The sequence below is a fragment of the Peromyscus maniculatus genome, chromosome 19 (assembly GCF_049852395.1).
Source record: "Peromyscus maniculatus bairdii isolate BWxNUB_F1_BW_parent chromosome 19, HU_Pman_BW_mat_3.1, whole genome shotgun sequence".
NCBI lineage: Eukaryota > Metazoa > Chordata > Mammalia > Rodentia > Cricetidae > Peromyscus > Peromyscus maniculatus.
Window position 1 is genome coordinate 28,875,185 of NC_134870.1, and position 22,745 is coordinate 28,897,929.

General features: G+C 43.2%; 1 protein-coding gene across 14 annotated transcripts in view; it reads left to right on the forward strand.

Moving 5' to 3' along the window:
- The window catches only part of LOC102915851 (protocadherin alpha-C2), a 261,085-nt gene that overhangs the window by 235,622 nt on the left and 2,718 nt on the right, over nt 1-22,745 (forward strand). Inside the window, exon 4 of one of the 14 annotated variants that reach the window (XM_076555034.1) lies at nt 5,986-6,493. The exons of the other annotated variants lie outside the window; for them this stretch is intronic. Within the exon in view, the coding sequence (XP_076411149.1) occupies nt 5,986-6,005 (20 nt within the window). The 3' untranslated portion in view covers nt 6,006-6,493. Of the gene's footprint in view, nt 1-5,985; nt 6,494-22,745 lie in introns of those variants that run through there. 14 annotated transcript variants of the gene reach the window in all.

A 22,745-nucleotide genomic window follows, 5' to 3' on the forward strand; every position in this document is an offset into this window, starting at 1 on the left:
GATATAGAACTCAGCACCTTGCGTGTGCAAGGCAAGTGCTCTGCCAACTGAATGTATTCCCACCCCTCTTCTTAGAAAACAAAACGAAATAAACAACAAGCCCCAATAACCCTAAACCACAGAAACAGCTCTAGGGAGATTTTCCCAGTGAACGTATTAGTAGCAGGGTCTTTGACTGTGTGTGTGTGTGTGTGTGTGTGTGTGTGTGTGTGTGTGTGTGTGTGTGTGTGTGTATGCGCATGTGGAGGTCAGAGGACAACCTCACGTGTCATTCCTCATGTGCTTTCCACCTTTATTTAGAGAAACAGTCTCTCACTGGCCAGCAAGTTCTAAGGATCAATATGTCTGCCTCCTCAGTGTGAGGATTATAAGCATGCAACACCATGCTTGACTCTTTTTAAAAACATCGGTCTGGGGATCAAACTTATGTCTTTGTGCATGTAAGACAAGCACTTTACCAACTGAGCTTTCCTCCCCAGTCCTTACACAGCTTTAAGAGAGAAGTACCTTATCATTCCCATGTTTCAGAGAAGGAAGCAGAGGCTTGTCCAAAGTCAGTGACTTCCTCACATCACACAGCTGATGAAAGTATTTTGTTCCACTTTTATACGCTCAGTGTCAAGTAACACCCCCCCCCCAATGCTTAAGAAAATTTTGTTGAGTTCATTAATGAATCCAGTGCCACAGGAGCATTTCAGCCCACGTGTTCCTACTGCCAAACCCCATTCACTTACCTGTTTCTGTCACATTGTCCCCACGGCAGGTGAGGAGAATACGTGGATGGTTTCCTTGTCTGAGCTCTAGGCCAGTTGCCTGCACTGGTTTCATGTTACTGCTATCTCAAGTTAACATAAATTCTGTGACTTCAGATATCACAGACTATTATCTTACAGTTTTGGAAGTCAAAGTCCCAAATGGAGCTAAATCATGGTGTGTTCCAGATGCTCAAAGCAAGGGCACACTTCCCTTTAATTGCCAATGACATGTTTCATCTTTCCATCTGAGTACCCTCCCAAGCGCCTCTAATGTCCATATTTGCATGAATAGTATGTTCCCAACAATTTAGGTATTCTCTAAGAAATATATGATTAGTTTGTCATGTATTCTGTATCTTTATAGGTCTTCTCTAGCAGAATAATTAATATCCATTTCTATTATCAGTCTGTCTAAGTTGTTGAGGTCCTTTCTATCCCATCTCTCAAAATTCTTCTAGTCTTTACCCATTGCCCAATTCCAAAACCCCTTTTACATTTTTAGTTACTTGTAACAGCATCATTCTGCCTTAGGGTACAAATTACACCCCTATATCCAAAGACCACCATAACAAATGAACACAAATAGGTAGTTTAAAACAATGTAACTTGATTATCATATAGTTTTGAAGATTAGAAGCCCAAACTAGGCTTCCCTGGCTAAAATAGTGGAGCTGGAAGGGCTACATTTCTTTTAGAGGCTCTCTAGAAGAACCCCTGAAAGCTGGGCATGGAGGCTCATAGCTGTAATTCCAACACGTAATGCTAACAATTCAGAGGCTTAGGAGGGAAGATGTGGGGTTCTAGGCCTGTGTGGGTGGCATAGCATGGCACTGTTTCAAAAGTCATTAGAAGAATAAATAAGAGGACCCAGGTTTTTATACTTTCCAGCTTTTAAAGACTGCCTGAATTTCTAAGCTTTTGGGCCCTTGTTTCAGCTTCAAAGCCAGCAATGTAGCACCTGTAAATCTTTCTCTTTAATTTCTAAGGACGTAAATGCACTGAGCTCGCCTAGCTAATCCAGTATAATCTATCTTAAGATCTTTAATCATGTATGATTAAGATCGCTTTTATCATGCACTATAATATATTCACATGTCCTGGAAATTAGGATATGGACCCCTTTGAGAGAGGGACACATCTTTTTCCCTACCACGGGGTCTTTGGTGTTCAGGGAGAGGTGGCTGTGCGTGCGTGCATGCGTGCGTGCGTGTTGACAGTTTAACAAAGGTAGAGGTAAATTAAGGTACATATTAGAAACTTGAAGGGAGTATAGTAATTACAGATTAGACTTTAAATCCTTTTTGAAAGCTACGAATTTCCCTAATTCTAGTTGAGACTAATTAATCGACTTTCCTCTCCCAATCTTAACTAATTAAGAACAGATACAAGGCTGGTGTGATGGCTTAGCAGGCGAAGTGCCTACCTTGCAAGCCTGACAGCCTGAGTTCGATTCCCGGGACCCACCTGAAAGTGGAAGGCGAGAACCAACTGCACAAAGTTGTTCTTTGACTTCCATATGCTCACCGTGAAATGTGCGCTTCCCCCATATCAGATACACAATAGTAAATAAAATAAATAGATACAGTGTTTAAAAACAAATGCAAGGAGCTGAATGATCGAAGTTAGTATGGTTATTATTGGCAAAGATAGTCTGAAGAATGTTACCAGGGCCTTCTCTTTCCAAAATAATAGGGATGAAAATAAAAAATGTTATCTGTCTCCCTGGTGGGAAGAGAGAGCTATCCTGGTCGATGGTTTGCTCAGTACAAGTTGGGGAGATTAGAGAAGGAGAATTTAGGTAAGGTATATTGTGAGTAGATAGTGACTCTTGATACTTGACACAATCCATTTAAAATCAGGCTTTCCATTCTCCCTCCTCCCCAAGCGGATAAACAGTTATTTCCTAGGAACAGTAAACAAAGGAGTAGAAGTAAACGTCTTTTCCTCCTTAGTTCTTTCCCGAGCACATCACCCAAAGGATAGAAGAGTCCATCTGGTGATCATCCCCCTCTCTGTGGACAGCAGTCAGGGAATAGTTCCCACTACATTAGCATGTTAAGCCCTAAGACTGACTGCTGTGACCTGGCCCACTACATTAGCATGTGAAGCCCTAAGACTGACTGCTGTGACCTGGCTTAAGAACCTTGTTCTAAGGATTGGGGAGAGGCAGGAGAAGACATACCCCAAATCATTCGAAAGCTCCTCTGGAAGAGTAATCATGGGGTGTGGTAGCTGCTAAAAATAGTCACTGTCCACAAAGAGATGCCAGGAAACAGTCAGTGCCCTGTCTTCTCTGCTTCCACCATCTGTGCCTAGGAAGAAGAGACTAAATGTATAATCAGGACTTACTTGAAGAATAGAAGAGGAGAAGTAAGAGCCTGATCCATATGTGTGTGTGCACTGGGGGCTTGAGGAGCGGGAAGCACTTTAGCCAGTGTTCTTTATCTTCCCAGGTTTTCCCCAAAGCTGGTTCGGTCCCTACATTAGAGACAGGAGTGGGGTGACTTGGGCCTAGTGCTCCGGGTGCATCTGTACCCCAGGGTTTGTTGGCTTCTTAGGTGTGTACCTTGCACAAGAACCTGGGTTGACAGCCGCTTCCTCCTGAGATGCAACAGGCAAGGCACTTCCAAAGCCTCTCTGCACTCTTCATCATGCTACCCTCGCCCTGAGGATGGAGATGAGGCCTTGGGGTCCATGAGAGAGCCTCCTCAGGGGCAGCATCTCCTGTTGAAAGGCTTCCATACCCCAATATTGACTTTCTCCGCCGATGCAATAAATCAGATCAGGCCGAATTAAGAGTCCAGGTTAACTGAGCAAAGCACCCCTGGGTTATTCTTGGGGGAAGAAAGCAGGTCTAGGGACTGTGTCTTAAATACCCTGTAGGTGTGGTCTTGAGCCTCTCCAGGGGAAGAGCAGACCCTCGGTGGAGTGGGAGGAGTAGGGCCTGAGCAGAGATTCCCAACACCTGTGAGGCGGCCTGAGATGTCGTCCAGTGCTCTCCCTGAGGTCTGCTGTCGTGGGACTCCTTAGTCAGTGGCCGGTGTCACTTCAATTTCTTTCTGTTAGACGAAGAATAAGTTGATTCCACATAATTGCCTCTGGGAAATTTCTTTCGGGAGGATGGTTTTTTTGGTGTGTTATCTTTGAATCTAGGGTTTTGGAGGTCTACATTAACTTGTGTGATCTTTCTCACCCAGGGTCACAACCTTGCCTCCAGGATAATCGCCTCTAAGTGGCTGTGATTTGAAAGGCACTAGGAAAATCTTGACACAAACCACGGCCCAGGCAGGTTGTTGTGATTCCATAGCTGTTCACCAGCATCAGCTCTCCTTCTGAAAGCCCCCATTTACTACTGTTCTCTCTTTCCACCCCCCCCACCCCCCCCACCCCCCGTTTCCATCCATCCCACACAGATGGAGTGAAATACCTCCTTATTGCCAGAGGTGCTTCTCTTGGCTTGGTTTCAATATTGAGTTTGGTTGGGACCTTCTGTAGAACCATCAGCCATTAATTAAGCCCTTACATCAGAGTGGGCTCTCACCCAGCTGATACGATTAAAATATTAAATGTGTAACAGTTCTTTCCTCGTAATTAGTCATGGAGAAGAGAAGTGTGAAAAGTAAGATAGAAATGTGATAGTGTTGTTTGGTATGAACAGCCCTGTGGTACATGGGTGGGGCCAATGTGATGCTGGGCACTCAGAATGCCTGACTCTGTTGTACTCAGTACAAACTTCATGTAAGTCGAGTGAGTTCATCTATCTTCTCTGAGAGGATCCCCAAATTATTTTTGCAAGACACGAACCCTTTCTCTACAGCCATGAATGATGGGTGTAGGGAAGCCTAGATGATGGAATTGGGAGTCTAGAGACCGTGTCTGATTTTATTTGGCATTTAATATGATATATAGCAGAATGGAAAGTATGATACAGAGAGGAAGAAGATTCCAGGCAAAGTAAACAGTATGTGAAAAAAAAAATAACAAGAAGTAAATAATCTTGTACTTGGTGGGTGGGGTAGGAAAGTGTAAGGGAAGTGATATCAGAAAGGCAAACTGAAGCCAGTTTTTACTGGTCTTAAATACTCTGGTTAAAAGGAAAAAAAAAAAAAAACTGGTAGTTTTACTCTCTGTCAGTAGAGCCCCAGGATTTGTTTTTTAGGAAATGCTTTAAAGCTCTCTCAGCTCTTCCAAATCTTCAAATACCAGCCTGTGAGGTGTCAAGATGAGTTAATAAGCTGAGAAGAAAAGCCTTTTTCCTCTCTCAAACTGTACTGGCTGGTTTTGTGTGTCAACTTGACACAAACTGGAGTCATCAGAGAGGAAGGAGCTTCAGTTGAGGAAATGCCTCAAGATCCCGCAGTAAGGCATTTTCTCGATTAATGATCAATGGGGAGGGCCCAGCCCATTGTGGGTGGTGCCATTCCTGGGCTGATGGTCCTGGGTTCTATAAGAAAGCAGGCTGAGCAAGTCATGGGAAGCAGCACCCCTCCATGGCTTCTGCATCAGTTCCTACCTCCAGGATCCTGCCCTGTTTTAGTTCCTGTCCTGATTTTCTTCAATAATGAACAGTGCTGTGCAAGTGTAAGCCGAATAGATCCTTTCCTTCCCAAGTTGCTTTTTGGTCTTGATGTTTCATCACAGCAATAGAAACCCTAACTAAGACACAAACCAAGTTTAGGAACTGTAAGAAAGGGAAGTAGAGGGGAGGCAAATGCAACATTACCTACCCACCCCCATACTCCCATACTAATACACAGGACTGGATTGAGAATGTTCTCCATCAATTTAGGGGGACCTGGGGTGTTCATATCTGAGGAAGCGTAGATAGTGAAGGCAGGTGTGTTTACAGCTGACTTTATATTACCGCAGTTTACTGAAGCAGCCCTTCCCAGTGCCAAAAGCTTTTGTACCATCAAACTGTGCAATGATATGTAAAAGAGGGGAGATTGGATAATGCATGAATATCGCTCTGGATGGTTTTGCGTCAAAAAAAAAAATGCTGCTAGTACTCTTTTCACTAAATTTAAAACTCTTAAGTTAGCACAGTGCCCGGCACACAAAGTAGGACTGGAAATACGTTTGCCGTGTTAAATGGCTGCCGTTGAAGTGCGCAGGTCAGGTTGGTGGTGGTGGTGGCGGCGGCGGCGGCGGCGGTGAAGGTCTCCCGTGCTCCTGTCCTCCAGCTACTGTGGTCTTCTGACAGATTCTCCATTTTATGTCCTCAATGCAGAGATATCACTATTCGTCTAGAAATGGTTGCTTGAGGCTGAGAAGTGACACAGCAACAGAGAAGCCTGGGATCGCTGCCAAATTCCGAGAAGCGCAGATTGTGGTGTGACGGGGCGGGGAGGGAAGGAAAGTTTGAAAGAGCAAACACGGAGGCAGAGGCTGCTTTGTTGGTAGGGGGAGTGTTTGTGCCACACACACTTCCAGGTAGGGCAGGGAGCGGGAACACTTACGGAAGTGATCGTCACGGGAGGAGGATGCTAGCTAGCTGTAGGGATCTAGGTCCAGGCTAGGCTGGTTTCACCCGCCCCTGCTTTAAGGAAGACCCGCTGTCAGGTGCCTAAGAAACCTGGGACAAAGGGCTAACTGTGGTGTCTATTAGCATACCAAAAAGCACTCTGGGCCTGTAGGCTCAGTGAGTACCCGCGGCCCCTCCCAACACTCCTCACCCTGCCCCCTCTGCCCTAAACCTCTCCAGCTCAGGGCCTTCCCTTCCCTTCCCCCAGCTTCATATTCTTATAAAAACCTGCCAGTTGGGCCAAGCACACTCGTGGCTCCTGTCTTGGCTGGCTTTTGGCCTCTTTGCCCATTTGGCTTTCTTTTTCTTCTCTTCCTCTCTCCCTCTCTCCCTCTCTCCCTCTCTCTCTTCTCATGGTCTGCTTTAGTCTGGACTCTTCCAGATGCCTCTGACCGTTCTCTCCCTCATATCGGGAATAAAATTCTTCTCCTCACACATCTCTAGGAGCAGTCATGTCCTCATTTTCATATAATCACTATCTTGAGACTCTTAATTTCTTATCAACCTCCTCGTGAGGCACTATGGGGCATGCGTGGGTCTTCACTATCCACAATAATGACCTTGAGTTTTGAGCTATGCTGAGCTTGTGTTTGTTTTGCTTTTTTTCTACTTGATTTAGTTATGAAACAAAAATTATGAAAATCAAATCTCTGCTGAACTAAAACAATGAGTAATGCCTCATTCTCTACCTGAGCAGTAACAAGTACTATCAGAAGCATAGTGCTTATCTCCCAAAATGCTCACAAAAGTTTTAATGATAAAATTTAAATCATTGATGTATATTAAACATTAAACAGTATCATACTATTTGCATAAAATGCCATTCTATCAACCATTCCCCTTCAGTGAGGCAGTCATAGCTAGTAATTTTGTGCACATCCTCCAAATAGTTTTCAATGAATACATTTTGCTTCTTTATTTGATACAGGACCTCTTTATGTAGCAAGGCTAACTTAGGACTTGCCGTGTAGCCAGGGTGGACTTTAAGCTGCCTCCTGAGTGCAGGGATGACAGATGTGCAACACCATCCGCAGCCAATGAAGTTCACAGCAAAAAGGAACAGGAAGTGCGGTGCCCCCTCCCATATGCAAAACAGAACAGGAAGTGTGGTGCCCCCTCCCATATGCAAAACGGAACAGGAAGTGTGGTGCCCCCTCCCATATGCAAAACAGAACAGGAAGTGTGGTGCCCCCTCCCATATGCAAAACAGAACAGGAAGTGCAGTGCCCCCTCCCATATGCAAAATAGAACAGGAAGTATGGTGCCCCCTCCCATATGCAAATAGAACAGGAAGTGCAGTGCCCCCTCCCATATGCAAAACAGAACAGGAAGTGTGGTCCCCCCTCCCATATGCAAAATAGAACAGGAAGTGTGGTGCCCCCTCCCATATGCAAAATAGAACAGGAAGTGTGGTGCCCCCTCCCATATGCAAAATAGAACAGGAAGTGTGGTGCCCCCTCCCATATACAAAATAGAACAGGAAGTGTGGTGCCCCCTCCCATATGCAAAACAGAACAGGAAGTGCGGTGCCCCCTCCCATATGCAAAATAGAACAGGAAGTGCGGTGCCCCCTCCCGTATGCAAAACAGAACAGGAAGTATGGTGCCCCCTCCCATATGCAAAACAGAACAGGAAGTGCGGTGCTCCTCCCATATGCACAAGTGTCCCTCCCTGTGGATACTCTGCTCCAGAGTGCTAGATTGGTTACTACTGATAAAACTAGACTGATTCATCCTTATCACCCACAGTCTGTAGTTTATATTAGAGGTCACGCTATCAAATCTTGAAAACACCTATTTAGTTCTATAATGTATACATTTTCATAAATCAAAGTGGGATTTATTATGCATATTAGTGTATAACTATGCATATGTGTACTTTTTTAACTTTCTTTTTATTAATTCTTTGTGTCTTTCATCTCATGCATCTTAATTCTATTTCCCAGTCCCTTCATATCCACCCTCTGCTCTTGCAACCTTACCCCCAAAATAAAATAAAATTTAAAAGAGATTTTAAAAAAAGGAAAAATCAATCTCGTCATGGACGTTGTAGTGTGACACAATGAGTCACGCAGTAAACTATCCATGTATCTTCACTTGTAAGTGTTCTTTGCAAAGCATCATTGGCCTGGTTTCTGCTACACTATCAATACTGGGCCCTCACTGGGACTCTTCTTGGATCCTGTTGTTTCCCCGTGTCATGGAGATCCTGCAGCTTTGGGTCTACAGGACTGGCTCCTTTATGTGAGTTGGGGTGGGCCAACTCATAACCTTGGTTCTGGGCTTGGGTAGTTACAGGGTTGATCATTCCACCAGCTCTCCCTTGTCCTCACCACCAGGGTGGGCTCTCCAGCATTGTCCTGTCTAGTTCACGCCTTGAAGAGATGAGCAAGGGACAGGCCAGTGCTCCTGCTTTCATGGCCTCAGGGTCGGCCCTCCCACCCCTACACCATCAGGGCCATCTCTCTTGTGTTGCCCAGGTGAGGTGCAGGCAGCTGGTGAGAGGCAGGACCAGTTCTTCCACTCTTATGACCCCAGGACCAGCTCTCCCACCTGCCATAGGCAGGAGGGGCAGAGGCAGGGTGAGGGTGGATCGCTCCTGAGCCCATACTGCCATATGGCGGACAACAGAGCCAGATCTCCCATGCTCGTGTTCTCTGGGCGGTTCACCTGAATCCCTGACAATAAGGTCAGCTCTACTGTACTGCCCAGGCATTTTTTTATACTTTTAAAAATATGTTTGTGTGTTTAACAAATACGTAAGTCAGTATAAATAGAGCTACTCCATTCTTTAATAAAGCAGATAATATTAAGCTGTAGGCCTAAAATTCAATTTATTTTTATCCAGGTTCCTTTTGGTATCTTCATTTGTAAATAATGCAATATATGTATTTTTATACATATGTCTTATACATTTTCACTAATGTCTGTGTAAGATGTATTTCTAGAAGTAGGATTGTGAGGCAGTAGAGTATGAAAATAACAACTTAGTGTTCTCTTATCTGTGGTTGTACAGCAACTGTGACACCTTTCCCTCTGACCCCACCTCTAGCCTGTGCTATGGCACTGAACACAGTGACACTGTCATTAAGAGTCTTAGCCTCCCTATTGAGAACCCTGGAGCAGAGAGAGGGGAGGATTCAGGAGAGAACTTGTAAGCGGCAGTAGTAATAGTTAAAATGTACTCAATGTTCAAACCGTGTACCAGATACTCTCCTAAGCACTTAGTCCATTAAGCCCATCATTATGCCCATTTGTCTGCTTAGGAACTTGAAATAGTTAGGGTTTCATAAGGCCACACATCTAGGGAGAGGAGGACAGGAACTGAAGCATGGCCATTCCATATTCTGAGTGGTGTTTTTATGTTTTGTACACACTGTCTCCAGGAAGGCGAGCACTGTCATTATGCCAGCTACTCTACCTTAAAATTCATTTACTTGGGGGTTGGGGATTTAGCTCAGTGGTAGAGCACTTGCTTAGCAAGCGCAAGGCCCTAGGTTTGGCCCTGGGTTCGGTCCTTAGCACAGGAAAAAAAAATCATTTACTTGGTGAGGTGTGATGGTGCACACCTTTAATCCCAACAGAGGCAGGCCTATCACTGTGCGTTTGAGGCTAGCCTGGTCTACAAAGCAAATTCCAGGACAGCTAGGGCTGTTACACAGAGAAACCATGTCTCGAAAAACAAACAGACAAACAATTCATTGCTTTACCTTTTTCTCCTACTGTACTGTAACTCTTCAAGAATAGGACACCTGTCCATATTCATTTTCCGGATTCATATCCCTGTTCCCAACACCTGCCATATAACAGCTATTTTGTTGTAAATAAATAAATGTAGTGGTGTGAGCAATCAAGCTTCTGAGAAGAAGGTATTTTATGCATTTTACAGATAGAAACCATCAAATCGACATTAACAAAATAGTATAGGAAAAAAGAGAAGACAGCAGAGTAGTGGAGATGATGTTTGAATCCATGGCTTTTGATACCTAATCTAGGGTACTTTCTACCATGTCTAGCCAGGCTGCCTCTTCCAGAGGCCCCAAGAATCCCTCCCTCCTTCCCAACCACTTCTAAGCTGGAAAGTTTCACTGTGGGTGGTCCTCAGTGACACCTAGGAGTGGCGGACCCTCTGGGAAGAGAGATTTCCTGGAAGTATTGCCCACAAAAATAGGTTAACAGCAGTACGGCGGCCCTAAAGGAACTGTACGTGCTAATGATAACCATCCTTTATTTCAGCGTCTTCTCTTGCCAGGCAGTATTTTCTGTAATTTATGAGTCTTGTCTCTTTTTAATGCTGACAACCCCATTAGTTGGATATTGTTAGAGAGCAACACTGTTAGGTGGCTATGCTTTGCATCTGAAAAGACAGGTGCTGAGAGGCCCAGTGAATGCTCAAGGTTTTCTGTGGGGATGAGACTGCAGTTCAAATCTAGGACCCTTCCTGCAGAACCTGAATTCTCAGCCTTCTGTTTCCTTCAGGTATAATTGTCAGCCTCCACAGAGGAGTGGCGAGTGGGATGTTGGAGAAGAAAGACTGTCAGGGGAAATTCTTTTTTCTAGAGGACTTGAGCAACCAAGAAATAAAACAGAGAAAACAGGCAGCTAGAGCCCTGGCTGGGTTGTGGAGGATACTGACAGAAGTTGGATTTGTTTGAGACCAGCCACCCCAATGTTTGAATCTGGGTTTGGAGCACGTGATGCCTTTATACTCTTAACCTAGAAATGGCAGAGTTATTTTGGGCACAAAGCGAGAGCTGTGGCTTTAAAAATATGCCAACTGTATTTCTTTCTTCCGCTCCAAGATTACTGAAAATTAGCCCAGCTGTAGCTCAAGGCACCAGACAGTCATAGAATCTTCTTCCAGATCAGCTGGCCCACCCAAAGAGAGTGAGACACCAGGGGTGGCAGTTCTGGTGACCCCTGGGGATCAGCCTTCCACTTTCCCAGTCTGATTTCTGATCAGAAGTGCAGCCCCGCCTCCCACCTACCCTCCAGACCAAGAGCTAGGCCAGCGAATCTAGGGAAACTCTACCCTTCCACACACAACACACTCCCAGGTTTTCCAAGGCGTGTGTGTTCGGAGGAGTAACCATTGCCTTATTGAGCCAAGAGCCAGTGAGAGTATAATTTTTCAGCTTTATTATCAAATCCCTCTGGGACTCAGAGCAAATCAACTTGCTGTAATTCAAGCCTCCAGGTATTTTTATATGAAAAATAAAAATTATTTAAATCCATATATAAGTAAATTTAATTAATTATAGTAACTTAAAATTAGTCAAATATACATATGCAAAATATGCAGATAAACTGCCTGGCTCATGATGAGCCTTTAATAGTCCTTTAATAAATGAGTGAATCTCCTGCTACTCTATCTTACTAGCAAGAAAGAGCTAATGATGGTTTTACTTTGTGCCAGGCAGGTGCTCTTTAAGAAGAAATACATTTAATCTCATAACAACTGCTATTATTACCCGTTTTACACATGAGAGTGGAGGCCCAAAGATATTAGATGCTATACAGAACATCATAATTTACACCATGTAGCTAGGCGTTAAGCCTGGGTGTCCTGGTAACAAAGTTTCAAGTCTTAGGGAGCCGAGGGAATGCATGCTGACATTTGTTTTTATGGGAATTCTTTCTGGGCCCACTGTAGAATCAAGAAGCCATAAGGAAATGAAGGACGTGGTTGGTCGGTCCCCAGGTGGTTGCAGCCTTTTCTGTTGTCTTTCTGATCCAGGACAGGATTCAGATTTCAGGCTCGGATTCTGCCTGTTTTGTGAACTGCGGTTTAGGTTTGTGCAATTGATCAGCGGCTGAGAGGCAGCGCTTCTCCAGTCAGTTCACAAACCCTTGTAAAGGTGGGAAGCAAGGTGGGCGGGGGGGGGGGGCGGGGGGGGCATAGTTTACATCAGTAGTCAGTGTTTAGCAGTTTGGTGGTGGTTTTTTTGTTTTGTTTTTTCCCTTTAGTCAGAATGAGCATGTATATAATTCTAAACTCTTGCTAAGTTCGGGGGGGGGGGGATTTGAAGGGGGGAGGGGGCAGGGGCAAGGGACGGTTGCTCAAAATTAGAAGACACAAAGGAAATCAGGGACGCTTGAAAAGAAGGCAGTGACTGTGTCTGTGGCGCGGGTGGCAGAAGCAGCCACGGAGAGGGAGAGGCGGGGTGGCACTGAGCAGCAAGCCTCTAGATGTTCACATGCAAACCCTGAGCCTTTGGTGACCAGACTCTTCCCTCAGCAGCGAGATCAGCAGCAGCAGCAGCAAGCAGCAGCCCACCCCTGGAGCAGCAAGCAGTCCAGGGAAGCTGGCTGCCTGGGCCGGAAGCGCCTGTAATCATTTAATAGCCTTTGCTCGGTGCACTGACGGATCAGAGTAGGCGGTAGGCTGGCTCCAAAGTGCTGTCTGGCAAGATAGTCCTCGGCTTTAATCACAATGATGGGTTTTCTGGAAGCTCTTTATTAACCTCGGCACTGAATCCCAGAGATGGTAACAAAGGGATGAATGGGGAGGAAGCGGGGAGGGGGGGGGGCGGCCTGAAACCTGGAGGCTGAGCTGTGATTTTCCTGACTCCTCGCTCTCACATTCGCACCCCTCCCCCACCTCCGTTCCTTTCAGCAGATTCTAGCTCGGAGGCCCCATCCTGCCTCTCTGCCTCTCCCATATGGCAGCAAAACAGATAGCCATAACAACTCCTGTACATGTATTATTACATTTTGGGTTTTCAAAGGACCTTGATGCACAGTTGAGGATGTGCCTCTGCCAGTCTACCTAGATCCTAGTTCCAGGGGGGCACCAGTTAGTAATCATGTGACCAAAATTGGTCCTTAGGCCCCTCATCTACAAAACAGACACACGTTAGCAGTATCTATCTATTTCTTAGAGTTCTCTTTGCCTCCCTTTTATTTCTTGCAGCTCAGAATGGGGCATTGGGGAAAGGTTTATAGGCCTAGCATTTACCGACTCATCTTCAGAACCTCCCCTGGCTTTTGATTCCCCAGTCATTCCTAGTCCCTGAAACACATCAGCAACCCATGCAGCCAGGCTTAGTTATCCGTGAAAGAGGATAGATAAGAAATTTGCCCAAAGACCCCTGGGCAGTGCCCAAGTGGATTATAGGATTACACGAAGTTGCCAGCTAGCGACTTCCGGAAAGCAGATTTTAAAGTAAAAAGTGAAGATTTGTACTTTCGAAAAATACACGCCGTTCTAATTTTTAAGTTTAGAAGAAACTGGCCAATACAAAAAGAAAGAGAAAAGCAAAACCATTTTTTTTCATATTGTGGTCTGACTTTACTAAAACTTCTAAATGTTGAATTGTCGTCTGAATATCTGGAAGGGCTCCTCCTAAGGATCTAAACTCTTGTGGGTTTGATATTTCTTATATCCTTTTTCTAGGATGTAAGAAGCCCACTTATTTGGATTGGGGAGTGGGTATGGTATTGGGGATTGAACCCAGGGCCTTATGCATTTTAGGCAGGAAGTCTATTACTCATCTATACTCACAGACCTTTTATTACTTAACAACTGTAGACAGGTTTCACTCGATGGCCCAGGCTGACTTTGAACTTGCAATGTGTGCTTCATCCTTCAGGACCAGCTCTTCGGATCTTGACTGACTGTGTCTCAGCCTCTGGGAGTAATGGGAGGGGCCTGTGGGAGCACTAAGGAGGAGAGGAGGTATCTCTGAGAGAAGAGACATTTCCTCTGTGGATCATTTGCTGGGACTGGCTGGCAGCTGGAGTTTGCTGCATCCTCCCGTACCATCTTCTTCAAAAAGAATTGTGTCCTTGGACTGCCCAAAAGGCACAGCATTTAACAGGCAAAGCTAGCCATCTTCAGTCCTCCTAGTCAAAAAACGAATCTGAGCAGGAGGCCAGTAAAAGCTGTCAGAACCTTGAGCTCTGCTTTCACTTGAGTGAGTCACAATACAGATGTTGCTGAAACCCTCACATGAGGAGACCAGAATAGGTTAAGCAGCGCAGTGTCTGGGGAGTACTGGAGAAACCACACCTCCTCCTGCTCCACAGAAGCTGAACACATGAGGGATGTACCTGAATAGCTCTCTAACTGCCTCTTCAGAGTTTAGCCTGAGTCAGGTAAAACCAAGACTGCCAGCAAAGGCCAAGGAAGCTCCCTGATGTATAAAAGAGGTCAATTAGCTGCTGGCAGATGGGCCTGCCGCAAGGCCAGTGCATGAGGTCCCTAATGTTCTTTTACTCCCCCGAATGAAGACATCTCTGAGCTCTGCACCTCTGGGTGACTGCAAGAGGGCCCTCATATAGAGGCCTGACGATAGTCAGATATTTTTCTGCTCTGAGCTTTTGTAAGGGCAGCTAAAGCACGCAGCTGGTGCTGAAACCTAGTTCTGGACACCAAATCCGAAGTTTGTAAACACTTAAAACATTCCTTAGGGCTGAGGCTATAGCCCAGTGCCAGAATGTTTGCTTAGCATGTGCAAGGTCCTAGGCTCCATACCCAGTTTTTTTTTTTTTTGGTATTTTTTAAATTAACATAATTTTTATTGAGTCTTTGGAAATTTCACATCATGCATCCCAATCCTCCTCCTTTCCCAGTCCCTCCATATTGGCCCTCATGCCCAGAGTGTCCCCCCACAAAATTTTAAAAAATACTAATTAAAAACAAAACAAAATAAAACCCACCTTGCTCCTCCATCTTTTCTACCTCTCCAACTGCTCTTCATTCATCTCAGTGGCGTTGGGAGCTGCGGTGTGTCAGGCAGCGCACCCTTTTGTCCTCTCAGCTTTACTTGCAAATATTCATTGAAATAAGTTGTCAGTCAAGTCCAAGGCCTCGGGCTTCTGGTGCACCATCATCGCTGGACCCTCACTGAAATTCCTCTTGGATATCCCGCTGTTGCCCCAGTCAGTCGTGGGGATCCTGTGGCTATGGTTCTGCAGGACGAGTCCCTTCACACTCCAGCAGGTCATAGATGGATGGGGAAGATGTTAAGGTGGGTCAATCCAAGGCCCAGGATGTGGGTCTGGGTGGTAGCTGATTTGCTCAGTGCAGGATGCTGAGATCAACCCCTCCCTTCCAGCTGAGGGGCAGAGCCAGCTCTTCTGCTGGCCCATGCCATTGGGGCCAGATCTCCCACAGCATTGTTTGTTTTTGTTTTTTTGTTTTGTTTTGTTTTTTAGAGGCACTACAATTGTTCGAGGCTAAGCTTAGGAAGACCTTGTCTCCAACTAAAATAAATAAATGAATAAATAAGGCAGCTGGTATGACTCAGTAGTAGAGTGCTTGCTTAGCATGTGAGAGGCCTTGGGTTCCAAACAAAAATGGATGCCTTCCCTGCTCACCCTTTATTCTAGGTCTTTTAGAGTTGGAGCCTGCATCTGAAAGTTTAACAGCTGGATTCTAGCTGAGCTAAACTGAAGATTGGATTGTTTTGTAGGAAAGGAATTAGTTTTAGCCTCAAAGGGGGAACAATGTCTCTTACCCTATCCTTGGAGTGCTGTAGCTTTAACTCTGCCAAGGGAATTGTGCTATGAGAAAAGGGATTTAGGAGAGAAGGAAATTTCCTATTCCCCTCTTTCCTGCTTGCTGTAATCTCATACCTTATCTGGTCCCTCTAGTTCCAAGCACTGTGAGATATATATATATCTCCATCCACCCATATGTGATACCATTTATGGAGCTTACATTGTGCTGAGCATCAGGATTCCCACTTTGTATGCATTACCTCATTTCCTTCTTGGACTTCAAAAGCATCATCAGTATAGAGTTGTTTGGTCTACCAGAATGGGTACGACTTTTGCTTTTCACAACAACCCTTTTGTCCATTAATTTAACAAATATTTATATACATGAGTGAACCTGAATTTAAACTAAGCATTGCTTATATTGGTAAATGTATCTATGTCTGTATATCTTGTTTTGAAAATCTTGCAGAAGTAGATTCTATTGGTTGAAGAAGATACTAACTACTAGGTGGTTGGCTGGAATGATTATAAGAATACTTCTCTGTAGTTGAAATTTTCTTGGGCCACCAACTAGCTCCCAAATAAAGACATGGAGACTTATTATTAATTATGAATGCTTGGCCTTCCCTTCAGCTTGTCCTACTAGCTCTTTTAACTTAATTTAACCTGTTTGTATTCATCTATGTTTTGCCTCAGGCTTTTTACCTTTCTTTTATTATTCTGTATATCCTACTTTCCTGCTTCCTCTGTGTCTGGCTGGCCCCTGGTGTCTCCCTGGCATCTCTTTTTCTTTCTTTCTGAGCCTTTTTACTCTCCCTTCCTGGAAGTCCCTCCTATACCTCCTCCCTCACTATAGGCTATTCAGCTTTTTATTACATCAATCAGGTACCTTAGGCAGGCAAGGTAAAACAGCAACGCATCTTCACATAATCAAACAAACGCAACACATCTTTACATAGTTAAATAAATATTCTGTAATAAAAACAAATGCAACACATGTTTGCACAGTTAAACATTTCACATTTCTCCCTTTTTGTCTAAATAAAAAGCTTTAGCTTTATCATAGTAAGACTATATACAGTAAGAATAATTATCAGGTAAGAATTACTTTTACAATATCCAGTTCATTTGCATTTGTTGAATTTAGAGAAAATACTCCATTATCTACCCTATCTTGCTTGGTGAGTCCAAAGTTTTGTACCTAATTTACTTTCTATCTTAACTTGTATTACCAACTCCAAATTATCTTTTTAGACCTCAAAACATTTTTTTAGATAAACAATTTAAGCTTTTATGGTTTCAACCTTATAAACTTTACATCTCTTATGTAAGTTTCTTTTCTGAATTTGGTGACAAGAAAAATTATAATTGTAACTATCTCATCTTCAACTCCATCAGAGACTCAAGAAAGATATAATGTTAACTGAGTAAATAGGAAGTGCAGAACAAACAACTTCCAAAACTATAGAAATGACAGAAGTAGTTAGCTGCCTGAACAGCCATCCAAGATTTCTCTGCAACACTGGGGCATCCATCTTTGGCCTATGGACCTAGAATATCTGACAGACTTTTCTGTGAAGCAGGAATTTTGAAAGACTGTTGCATCTTGTCTTGGCAAAGTTCAGCAGTCTTTTTCCTTTGTGTCCTGCTTGTCCAATTTGTACAGTGTATTTCAGCAGTGGAGGCAAGGGCAGTTTCTTGTCCAAATAACTATATTTGCCACAATGAAAGTGAACTCCATATTCTTCAACTCCCATCATCCTTTTATGAAGTAAATTGGTGCTGCCAGGAACAGACATGTCTCACTGTCATGAAAATCCTTAGGCTATTAAACATCTTAAATACCATATTCTGTAGTCTCGTGGAGTATTTGAATATCACCTATCTATCTAAAATATATGTTTAACCTTGAAAACATACCTAACATGACTACAAGTTTGATTGTTATAGATGACTATTAACTTGCATTTTTAAATTATCCTAAACAGTTTGTAATAATAGCTTTCAATGACTAGAACTTTATATTACATTTTTAAATGAGCTGCATAGGTACAATACCTTAAACAAGAGTAGAAACATATACAGTGTAACGAAAATAACCTTAAATTTGTATCAATATACAAAAATCCATACCAATGTATGATATTCGAGATGAATAGTTATCTTTTTATCCTATATTCCTGTATCCACAGTAAATGATGACAAATATCCATAACCCACTGAATGACCAAAAACCAGCCACCCCACCTCTTGGGAATGTGGGCGTTGTGTTCTCTAGACTACTTCCTGTTGTCTGGGGGTGAAAAAAATGCCTATGGGACACTGAGAAAATTGAGATAATGGTCAAGTCCTAAGAAAACTAGCTATAACATTTGTTGTCCAGTCTCTGTGTAATGAGAAAGTGTGAGGCTTATTTGAAATCCTGGCTAGAGTAGTCTGTGAGGCTAGACCGTCTCAGCTAGCACCCCTGAAGTTTTTCTGAACACAGAACTTTGAAGAAACTGCAACAAAGGCACTCTGAAAGGATGGATCACCTGGGCCATACATTTTCATTGGTGTCTGGTCCTCTTGCTCTGAAAACACACACACTTTCAAAGGTAACATACATATCTGCATTAACACAAGTATGAACTGTGCATTGTACACAAGACAGCCCAAGATAATTTTTTGTTTTATGTTTGAGCAGGTAAAAAGACACCTGTAAACTTTATAAGTTTGTTTGGGCTGTATAACTAAACCTCTATCCAATGCCATATGAAAGGGTGGCATATAATAATAAGTCATGAGGATTCTATAACCAACAAGATTTGTCATGTTTCATCCAGTCTTACAGCTGTTCCCATGCCAAGGGATCAGCATATATGTCACCTGTCTTGTAGTTTTTCTAGGTTTATTTCAAGATTTTCAAGGGGATCTCCCCCAATCAAATCTGGTCTCTTAATTTTGAAGAATCCACAGTCCTTCATTTCCTGTAGAAACAAAAGCATAACCTCTCTCCCAACACAATACATTTTCTAAACTCCACTTTAATGTTAAGAAGTCCCTAAAGTATCTAGGATGGTTTAATTCAGCAATTCCTTTTACAATCCCATGTCTCTCAGCAGCTGCCATTTGCTCATCAGCATTCACAAAATTCAAAGTCAACAAAGCACCATACAGGATCCAGACTCCCTGTGTATTTCCCATCTTTATGTGGCTTATTCTTTTCCTATTATTTTACTCTTTCTTTAAAGACTTTACTTAATTATTTTTAAACTGTTTGTTTTTTCCTATGACTGTCTTTGCCCATTTTTTTTCCGTAAGCACCTATGCACACTGTAACCTATTTAAAGTCCCCCCCCCCCAGACCTGTTTTATTGTGTACCTGTAGCATTCTCTGACTGTCTGAGCCAAACCTTAAACTGCTAAGTGGCAGCTAGGTCCTCTGCCATGTGACTTTGGCAGTTGGGTCTGCCCCCTCCTTGGGTCCTTGAGAGCCAACCATTAAGCACATGGGCCTGCCCAAGAGCTGTGTTTAACCTCCCCAGCTCTAGGAGGTTGGTGCCTGTACTGTTGGTGTTTTCATTTCGCTTTCTATTTCTATTAAACTTGCTGGCTGCTCAAGGGCTCTGCTGCACAGCAGTACCTCTTTCAGAGCAAGATTTTTTTTTTTTTGTTGTTGTTGTTGTTTCATCTTTCTTAGGCTCTATGTGGAAATTTGGGCTCCATGTTGGGTGCCACTTCTCTGAAGAGATAACATTTAATCATAGACTAGGAGAATGGGGATCATGATAAAAATGGAGGGAGGGGCTGGAGAGATAGATCAGTTGTTAAGAGGAGCAGCTGCTCTTCCTAAAGACCAGTGTTCTAGAGGATCAGATTCTCAGCATCCACATGGCAGCTCACTCAATCATCTGTAATTATAGTTCCAGGGGATCCAATAACTCTTTTGGCCTCCTTGGACACCAAGCACACATATGACACACAGATGTACATGCAGGTAAAATACACATAAAAAGATAATTAAAAAAAGAAGAATGGAAAGGAGATCATCTGAGATGTTCTGGCTTCATTTCTAAAGTCACATTTATGTTACATTTTATGATGTGTCTTCTGGCTAGAATCTTGGAGAAGTTGTGTGCTAAGAAGAAAATAAAAAACCTCTTATTTTCCCAAGGCTTAGTGAAAATCTTACACCTTCAGGATCTACCTAATGTTCTCAAGATCTTGAGACACAACAACCCCAGGGATTGTTCGAGGAACTGAAAGGATGTCTCTGAGTCTGGAATACAGCAGTGTGTGGAAGATTTATAGAGAATGGAGAATAAGGACATCATATTACAGTTTATTCACGGTTCTTATGTACTATAGTAAAAGAGTTTCTTTCCCTGCGCCCCTCAAGACAGTAGAAAGCTCTTGGATAATTTTAAATGGGAGAGTGATCTCATCTGATTTCTATTTTAAAGAATTTTACTTCCATTTTTAAAACTGGAGGACTTTAAAGAATAAGGATAATTTGGCTACTATGTGGGTGACTAGAGAGAGGCCAAGAGGAAGCAGTAAAGCAAGGGGAGAAGAAGCTATTGCTCTGGTTTGTAGAGGAGATTATGATGTCCTGAAAAGAATGGACATGGGGATAAAACAGAGTCAGATACACTTAGGAGGCATAAATAGTAAGTCTTGGCAATGTGCTGTAAACAGAGTGAACAATAAAGAAAAACAAAGGATAGCACTGCACTTCCTGGCTTGAACAACAAGATCAATGAGATCTCTCATGTGATGGGACTGGAAAGATTTAGATAGGACTAGAAGGAATCAGAAATTTGATTTCAGATTTCTTCAGTTTGTAATTTCTATGAAATTTGCTATTAGAGGCATCAGAGAGGTAGTTGGATATAGGAGATTATAGCACAGAGGGACAGGAACCTTAAATACAAATCTATATCTCATTAGTGTACTTATTTATAGGTTTATATTTTATTTTTGAGATGGTTCAAGGCTGTCCTTGAACTTGTTATGTAGCCCAGGCTGTCTTTGAACTTCTCCAACCTTCTGCTTCAGCTTTCTGAATGTTGGGATTATAGGCATATGCCACCATGTTCAATTTATTATCTTATTTAGATGGCCATTTATGCCCTCAAACAGGGCTGAGACACTGAAAGGAGGGTGTAGGGATAATAAAGAGAGTCGCAGGCCAAATCCCTCACACATATGGGTGAGGAGGACCATGCAAAAGAAGCTGGTTAACGGCAAAAAGAAAGGTCAAGAGAATGCCAACTGCCGTGCCTGGTGACACCTCTAGGAAATATGGAAGGCAAGAGGAAAAGAAAATCTCTGACTCCTGTTTTGCTTTTCTAAAAGTGTAACACAGATTTGCAAAAGCAAACAAAAAAGTTTCGTACACACACTAGGGAGAACAAATAATAACCATTAGAGGACAGCTAACTTTGCACTAGGCTTGGACTTGAATCTATAGTAACAACCTGTACCAACCAGTTGCCATCTGCCATTTAAGCTGCTGTCCTTGGGGACTAACAAGTTCATTCCTTTGTCTTATCACTTGTCTAGAATTCATTGTTCTTCATTGAATCCTATGAAATCCAATTTAAAACCATTTCTTTAGGAACTGTCCATTCCCTTGGCGTTTCTATGTATATATGGAATGCACACGCTGACAAGCTGTTTTCTCTCATTTTGAGCCGTCATTGTTACAAGAGCCTAGTTCTACACTAAGATCCTGTGGGGTTTACTCTTCTCCTGTATGACAAAGAACTCCTGAGTCACTGTTTCAAGAAGGAAGTGACGAATGTTTCTGAGGGTTTTGATAGGATAGGAATGGAAATGTGACCCTTGGTTTGGGAAATAGTCTAGAGAACTTGGTGTAGGCAATGTTCAAAACAGTAGTGCTCAGGGACACCAGAGAAATTGTAGGAAGCAAGACATGGAAATAACAGACGTGAATGACACAATCCTAAGATGCAAATGAACATAACAAGTTGTTTGACTGAACTTTCTGTGAGTTTACCAAAAAGCAGAGCCAGATAAGCAAACCCTCTTGTGGTGTCAAAAGGTTCCAGTGTTCTGGCCCCTTGGGTCACTTTTTCAGGTAGACCACCACTCTCCCTCTCCAGCTATGGCTTACCTTCTAAAGTCACTATGACATCTTATGGAGTATCTTCCAACTTGGTTGACCCTTGGAGAAGCTTTGCGCTGGAGCCCCCTGTGGCTACACGGTCATCTGTGGGCTCGGTGCTGATGTCACTTTACCTCTAGAACCCCATATAACCTTCTCCAATAAAATGAATAATTTTCTTCTTTTTAGTTCCACAGTACTTCGCATATGCCTTGGTATATAGCCTGTGACCACTCTGGGGAAGGAGGCTTAGTTTGGAAATGAAATTGACTTGCAATATTTCATCCAAACAAATTGATTCAGCATACAACAGAAATCCATCCTCTTCTATTATGGAGTAGTTTCTGTACCCCATTTCTTCCCATCTCACTTCTGTTCTGTTCATAGAATTAAGATGAGTAATTAGTTTAAACAGTTCATCTGTAGTTCGGCAGAATTAAGAGTGAAAATTAGCTAGGCGGTGGTGGCGCACGCCTTTAATCCCAGCACTCAGGAGGCAGAGGCAGGTGGTTCTCTGAGTCTGAGGTCATCCTGGTCCTACAGAGTTAGTTCTAGGACAGCCAGGGCTGCACAGAGAAATCCTGTCTCCAAAAACAAAACAAAAAATTGTGAAAATAAATGATAATAATCCATACACTGAAAGTAGCATTTTCTGCATTAAGCCTGTATACTTCCTGTCTTATTCCCAGGCAAGCTACCACAGCTGTCTTACTTAGGAAATTCTTCACAAAGAGTTAAACCATGTCGTTAGAAAACTAGATTTGTGGGCCCTGTGGTAAGAAAATCTGCCCTGCTAATTGTTTCCAGACACTGGCTTCCCCCTCAGGCTTGAGGGCAGTTTGTCCCACTTGTGTGTGTCATAGGGAAGGCATACATTCACTGTTGTTGATGTGTGGTGTTTTGTCTTTCAG